This window comes from Lagopus muta, chromosome 22, assembly GCF_023343835.1.
Source record: "Lagopus muta isolate bLagMut1 chromosome 22, bLagMut1 primary, whole genome shotgun sequence".
NCBI classification, from domain to species: Eukaryota; Metazoa; Chordata; class Aves; order Galliformes; family Phasianidae; genus Lagopus; species Lagopus muta.
The window spans coordinates 1,103,263-1,110,881 of NC_064454.1; the positions used below are offsets into that span (position 1 = coordinate 1,103,263).

Below are 7,619 nucleotides of genomic sequence, written 5' to 3' on the forward strand. Positions count from 1 at the left end.
ACTGTGCTCCATGGGCAGACGTGGGCACATCTCTTTTCTTAGATGTCCCTGCAGTCACTATGAATGCCTCTGTGAAGGGTCTGCAGCTATGGATGTACCCGGGCCTCAGGTTCTGCCAGGCAGAGGGAAGGCCATCGAACTCAAGGTTTTCAAATCACAATGCCCTTTTATTATTTTTTTTTTTTCCCAATGCTTGGGAGCTTTTCCATGCCTGGAGAGCATTCAGAAATATTAAAATCCTATTACTCTCCTCTGGCATAAAAATCAAAGTGAATCAATCGTGGACATGTCCCCTTCTCAAAGAGACAAGCACGGATAATCGGAGGGCCATGCTCCTACCTTCTAATATTCCTTTTGAAGTTGGAGGAAAACTGACTTATTGGAGGTTGCAGTGTTCCTCGGTCTAATTAATGCAAAGGGACTAATAACTTTTATAACTATCCAAATGCTGATGCTAATTCAAAGACATGAATTTCTTAAATGGAGTGATAGAAGTAAATTTTTTATAGCTACTGCTTGCCATCAGTCTGCTGTTAAAGCTCTGAGCCCATCGGTTCTTTCTCTGTACCCTGGTAGTGCAGCTGGAGCTCAGCTGAAGCAGCAGTCTGCACTGTACAGCCTCAGTGCACCTGGTACAAGGGGAGAAATCAGCGTGTGCACAACAGCACATGAAGCAGGGGCCAGAGAGGTGAAATCACCTCCAGCAGTGTCTGTGGCTAAACTGCAGAGAGAGCAGAGCAAATACAGCAAACATGCAGTCAGCATCCACATGACGCGCTGCCAGCAGATAATCACTGAGCCTCGTGGCATTTAAATGAGGAGAGTTAATTTTAGGCTGATGAAAAACGTTGTCTTGACAGCCCCAGGGGTTGGGATGGCTGTACCCGCTGAGGAAGTCCAGGCTGTGTAACAGTGCCAAACGATTCAGCTCTGCTGCTGATGCGATCCGATGGAAGCCTGCAGCCATTTCTTGGCTGGTGGGTCGTGCTTTGTGGTCCTCCTGCCCTCTCCTGTGAAACTGCCAATACTGGTATAGGCTGTGATGGTACATGTAGGGAAAAAACGACCTCTGAAGTTGCAGGGAGGCGGCTGGCTCTTCTCTGGGCACCCAAACAGCCGCACAGTGCAGTTAGATTTGGCCCACAATAATGAAGTTTGATTTTAACTGGTGACTTAAGGGTAAGTAAGGCTTGGAAATCTGGAGTGCTTCTCCTGCAGCTTTTCCCCTTTCCATAGCAGTGAGGCAGAGCCAGCAGCCGCTGCTCCACTTGCATAATCAGTGGTGTTGCAAGCAGTGAAACGTTCTGAAATCTGCAGCTCTCATTGAGTGCATTGCAGAAAATATAGGCTCCTCACTGAGAGAGCCACCAAATAACTGTTTTTTGTCAGCATGTATTTACATGCCTTTGTCTTTGATAAAATGTAAGGTGCTTGATCCCTATTGATTTTGATGACAGAGAAGTGCCTTTTTGGTAGAGTTCCCTGATGCCAATTTTACACAGGAATCTTTCCTCAGTGACCCCGTTCTCGAATGTAATGAAACACCTGGTTCAACACACACTGCAATATATTTCACATCTTTTCATTGACTGCAAAGCAGAAACAAACCCTTCTGAATGCATGCCTGGCTGCTGTGAACAGGAGCATGCACAGACCCCATTGGTGATCCTGGTCAGCAGAACCAAAGTCCACTCCTTAGGGTTCCGCTGTAATGAAATGATCATTAACACTCTATGAAATGCTGAATGCAGAACTTGGAACCAGGAGGCCCTTCTCCGGTCTCCAGCTATCTGAAAGGACTGGAGCTGATTCCAGCTTTACTGAAATCTTGGTGCGTCTGCTTGTAACTTTGTGCTTCTAACTTTTATCTGGTTTCAGTTCAAATTCAGTTTTGTTTGCAGTTGGAAGCTGAGCTCTGAAATGAGGTGGGTGAGGGAGGTGGAGCTGGAATTCGAAAAGTGAAAATTTTGCACATTTACACAGATGGCAGGCAGTACAAATTTATAGTAGGAATACTTCCTCATTTTGAAACCAGTTTGTTTAGGAGAAAATTAAACTTTTAATAGTCCTGGAAAAATCAATATGCTTGGAAAGTAAAAATCACTGTGATTTTTTTTGGATGTAAGTTTTGAAGCACATCTGCTTATGCTGACAAAGGGGAAATGAAGATATTCTTTGGCATGAAACGAGTTTGAATGAAATACCCCAGTCACCAAATATTGCTTCCTTCCTTCCCTATAACTATACTAAATATCCACACCATTTAAACCTAAAGCATGTAATTATATCTATTTTAAGAAAAGCATTAGCAGCATTATTCAAGACCAAGTATCGTACTAGGATTATTTTTGCAAGAAATCCAGGGTTTTCAGATCTCCCCCCGTTTATTGCATGCACTCTGCAGGGCAGCAGCACTTCAGACAGCTGCAGCAGGAGCTCACAGGGCAGGGCTGCTGCAATGGAACAGAATGGCAGCGGCCCACTTGGTGTGGTTCTTGATGGATGTGAGCATAGGATGTAATGATTCACTTCACCCATGGACTTGGACAGGCAAGGCTGGTGAAGTAGAACTGCTGGTTTTTGCAGAGAGTGCAGAGCAGTGCATGAAAGGTGTGAGCCTAGTGAATAAATCAGCCCCACTGCAAGACTGAATTGGACATCTACAGCACAGAAGGCAGAGTGCACATAGTATGCAAATGGAAGAAGGCTGCATCCGTGTGCTGTTAATAAAAGCAAGGTTTATTGTTTCCACACCTCCTCTGTCATCTTTCTGCAGTTACAAAGGCAGTGATTAGCCGGGGACATTACAGCTGCATTAATTAACCAGGCTGAAGAGCACAGGGCAGCTTGCAAAGCAGGCACTTAATGGAATTTGAGGCAGAGACAATGCTGTTGTTTACTGGGTAATGTAGGAGTTGCCAAGCAGTATGTCCCCACGCAATTAAAATACCACTGCACATGTGCTAAAAAGGAATATTTGAATGGGATTATGGAGCAATTACAAGTTGTCTTATTGTGCTGGCTCTGCGTACCCCTGGGGTTACAGAAAGCAGCTCCTGCAGGAAGCTGGCAGCGAGCAGTATTTGGTTGATGAAAGCTTTCTATTGTTCCTTCCTTAATTGAATATTTACAGCAGGAAATAACCAGGATCGTGTCTCTAGAGTTCGGGTTCACTGTCAGGTTCTCCCCCAGTGGAGGAACTATTTCAGGCTGTGATTACAAGGCAGGGGTTCCCTTTGGATGCCTCAGACCCCTGCATTTAGCAGTCATTCTTTCTTGGCCTGGGTTCACAACGCCATGCCTGTAGGCAGCTCCTGGAAAGCCATGGTAGAAGTCAGCCTGTCTGCTCACAGCTCCTAGCCCTGTGAGTATCAGTGGCCTCTTCTGCATTCCTGGGCTTTGAAAGCACTCGGTAAGAGGCAAGTAAAGTCCTCAGCAGATCCTGCTTGTGCTCATGTCTTTATAGACTGCAGCAGCAAAACAAGAAACAAACTTCAGACTGTTCAGAGGTGGCTTTTTGAAAGGATAAGTTTTTTGATTACTCTGAGATTTCATCAGTCCATAGAGCTCACGTGGTGAGAACACATACGCTCTTTCCTGAAGCATCTGACACCATTATTTTCCCCCCGTGCGTTATTTCAGATTTGTTTGCGTACTTTGGGCTGCAGGAGGTAGGCTTGGAAGCATTGGCTGCAAACTAGATCAAGTGCATGTTTTGAATGTATTCCAGTCAGGGCCATCACTCACACTCCAAAGGAGAACAGTGGGAGGGCTTTGTGAGGTCAGCATTTCTACATTTCACCAGAATGAAGAGCAAAAGCATAACACGTTCAGGATGAGCAGATGACAAATGTTTGGAACAGAAGTCAGCCTTGGCTTCTCAATCAGCTGGTGATTCCAGAGGAGGTCACTCCAATGCTGAATCCTTATCTCTGCTCTGCAAAGCCTCTTTCAAAGTTTTCTAAGCACATAAACAAACTCCAATCCTTGGGGCTGAGAAGAAACTGGACAAAATCAGTTTCATGTTGCCCATTGTTCATTCATTCCATTAAGAGACTCAATTCAATGTGCTTACAAGCTTGACTATGCGATGCTGTGTGTTTTGATTCAGCCAACCTATTATAGCTGGATTGAACTCTCCAAAGGAATATATAAGCCAGCATGCCATGTGGATCACATCAATGGGGCAGGGTCCTGTTCCTCCTTACGGACTGCATCACTTGGTGTGCAGGGGGAATAGCTGGGCTGTAGCTTGAGAGGGACAGCATGAGACAGAGTGGGAGTGCAGGTGACTTAGGCAGGGCAGCTGTTCATCCTCCTTGGGGGCTGTGTGGGTCAGGATTGAAGTGCACTGGCGGGGTTGTATGTCATTCTAGCATGTGATTCATCAGAAATACTGTTAGTAGCAACCACACCAGGAAGCAGCACTTCGACAGAGAAATGTGAGGACAGAGAGAAGCTGCTTAGTGCTACCAGACTTCAAAGCCTTAAGTGCAGGTTTCAGGAAGCAGTCTGAAGATGCGGCGATGAGTTCACCCCTTTTCCTTTGAGAGCTCAGCTTTTTCATGATAGAGGCTTTTATGAGGCTTATTAAGCGAAGACTTTGTCTGTGTCCCAGAGCAATCAGGTATGGAAATAACATGAAAGTGCTTTTAAATGAAAGAAGTGGCTGGGTGAGCATGTAAGGAAGCTTTGCATTTAACATCCCTCTCTTTCCACCCAGGGATGACTTGCCAAGCTCGCAGCTCCTACATGGACACAGAGGTGCTGTGGGGACATCGCTTCACTCCTGTCCTCACCCTGGAGAAGGACTTTTACGAAGTTGATTACAACAGCTTCCACAGCACTTACGAAACCAACACTCCTGTGTGCTGTGCCAAAGAGCTGGCCCAGTCCCGCCGGGAAGGCCAACTCCTCAGCAGCATCTCTAGTGCCACTGTCCTGGGTGGAGGCAGAGAAGCAGAGACGGCGAAAGGGGAGGAAGAGGAAGAGGAAGAAGACAGGGAGCCAGCAGCATTCAGTGGAGCCAATGGGACAGCGGGAGAGGTGAAAGAAGATCTGCCTGTATAACACGTGAGCTGCTGGGCAGTCAAAACCCACACACACAGCAAGTGAGGAATTGACTGGGAGTCAGAGAGCTGAGGTTTATATCCAGATCTCTGTTCCTGCTGCTTGATCCTGGCGAGTCACTGCACAGCACCGTGCCTCAGTTTCCCTCCCCTTTTAACTGTACGGCGAGGTCCTGAGCTTTGCTCTCATTTGCAAAGCATTTGGATCTCTGTGGACAAGGCTCACTAAATACAATCACGGTTAAAATTGAAATCCCCACCAGTAGTTGTTTCAAAAGATGTTCATTGGACATTCAAAATGTATTTCCCCTTGCAAGGGTATTTACAAAGGTAAAGATCTAGAAGCTCCCATCTCAGTATGAAGAATGTGTTTTCATGCCTTCACTTAACTTGTGAGTGGATGTGTTGTAGATATTGTTACTGCTTAATTAAAAGAAGACCAAAAAACCTCTCCTGTACATCGTGGAGTTTTTGTTTTGTGATTTTTGCAAATAGAGCTTAGTTGGTGTTCTGCTCCAAGACCACAGAGATCGTTGTTTATTTCTTACGAAACAGGACAGTTTTCCCTGCAGATCTTAGCGGGTTTATCCAATGTTTTTGTCTATCAGACCAGTGTGTCATCTTTGTGCACTCTTCTTATGGAACTACTGATATATTTCACAGTCCATCCACAATGAGAACAGATAGATGCTGCCCCAGTAAAGGTTTCTTTTCTGGCTGGGTGTCTCATTTCCAGTTGATTATTAAAAAAAGATATGTAGCTACCTGGGAACTTGAAATGAATTTCACCTAGAGTTCCTGGAGTAGGTAGACTGGGTAAGTAAATTTGCCAAACTCTCTTCCATAAAATGCATGCTTACAGTAAAGGTTTAGATGCTGATGTTCCTATAGCTAATGGGAATACGTGCTGACATAAGCAAAGCCATCTGGCCCCACTAGTGCAAGCATGCTGGTTGGTGGCTAGCCCTGCAACGTTCTCCTTTTGTGAGGTAGGAGGTGCAAGAGTACAGAACAGGATTAACTAAAAAGATAAGATAATAGGGGGAAAAATAGGTAAAATTTCCTAGAATGGCTTGTCCTTTTTCTAAGATCCTCACTTCTCACTCTACCTCTGCCTCTGCAAAGATTTTTTTTTATATTCCAGAATGTTTCATTCTGTAGCTGAAGTGAACTCCTAATGTAGGAGAGAGTAATGGAAAGTAGAACTGTGATCCATGTGAGGCAGAGGCAATTTCAGCCCCTCAGAGGGAGGTTATATAAGCTCTAGCTGGCGAGCTAACTTGTCCAGTTCAATTCAGCATGAGAGAGGGCTGTCTGGGTCCCCTACGTGATGCTAGAGATAGACAGCTTGGAAAATGGGACTGGATTGCATCTGTACCTTGCTTCTTCTACCTGTGTGATACCCTCCAGAGAGAAGCTAGCCATCTTCAAATGGCCAAAATGCTATTTCACCACTTCATTTCCCCTGAGATCTCATCACACAAAGCTGCTCTTTTCCAGTACTGTCGAGTCTGAGAAATTGTATATCCTACACCTTAGGAATTTTTGTCACTGAACATTATTAGTAGCAAAATAATTGCTGAATGTATAGTTGGGTGTGTGTGCACATCCATTACAATGACTGAGAGTTAAGTATTTCTTCTTGAGCAAAGCCCTTATGCAGCTGTGTGTCTCTTGGCTCCCTCAGACTGTTCCTGCATTTGAAGTTTGCACATAGGCCTAAGCACCTTGTTGAAGAGATGCTTCAGTGTCAGTGTGAGCATGCACCTTAGTATTCAGTACATACATGGAACCATACTTTCCAGTTGCATAGCAGACAGTCAGGTATGTGGGGGTTGGGTCAGGCAGTCTGGTCATTGCCTTCCCAAAGCATCTCAAGCCAGCCCATGTTCTCCTCCTGAGCTGCATCCCAAACAGAGGTTGACTTCATTGAGCATGTTGAGTTCTTCTGAAAGTAAGAGAAGTCTCTTCCTTCATGCAGTCATAAAGGTAAACTTTGTCTCTCCAGCAGGCAAATCTATGTGCTCAAATTTTTTTATGTGCTTTTCCAGCACGGTACAGTACAAAACAATGGAAGTCTCAGCAGTCAACACTGATTGAAGTAGTTTGATTTCAGGTACACGTTTCTTCCCTGCAATCTTTAATGAATGTTTCTGAGCAAACAAAAACTGTATTTCTTGGCAGGATAGATGGGAAACACCTTCCTAACACAGGACAGTTGATGAGCTGTGAATGGAGACAGGGAAGGAGAGCTGCTCACAGTAAAGGCTTTGTTGTTCAGCTTGGTTTTGTTTGAGGGCTTGGGGCTGCAGTGGGAAGGAGACCTGCAAGCCCTCATCCTGCGCATCAGCTGCTCTCCCAGACCACATCATCCAACTGTTCTGCTCTTGTGCAGTGTCACAGTGCTCTTACACAGCCCAGCTGACCTGGATGTCTCCATTCACTGCTTCCTCCTGCATGACTTTCCATATTTAAGTGCAGTAAGACTATTAGTTTTTACTGAGCTGTGTTTCTTAGATTGATGTGAGGATGCATGGACATTAGAAGTGC

General features: G+C 45.2%; 1 protein-coding gene across 6 annotated transcripts in view; it reads left to right on the top strand.

The window, feature by feature from the left end:
• Positions 1–5,662, top strand: part of KCNJ5 (potassium inwardly rectifying channel subfamily J member 5) — a 50,159-nt gene extending 44,497 nt beyond the window's left edge. For 5 of the 6 annotated variants that reach the window (XM_048968634.1, XM_048968633.1, XM_048968637.1 and 2 more), the window contains one exon: positions 4,724–5,662. In XM_048968634.1, the coding sequence (XP_048824591.1) occupies positions 4,724–5,070 (347 nt within the window). In that variant the 3' untranslated portion in view covers positions 5,071–5,662. The remainder of the gene's footprint in view (positions 1–4,723) is intronic. The other variant, XM_048968636.1, reaches the window with a different exon arrangement.
• Positions 5,663–7,619: the final 1,957 nt, after the last annotated feature.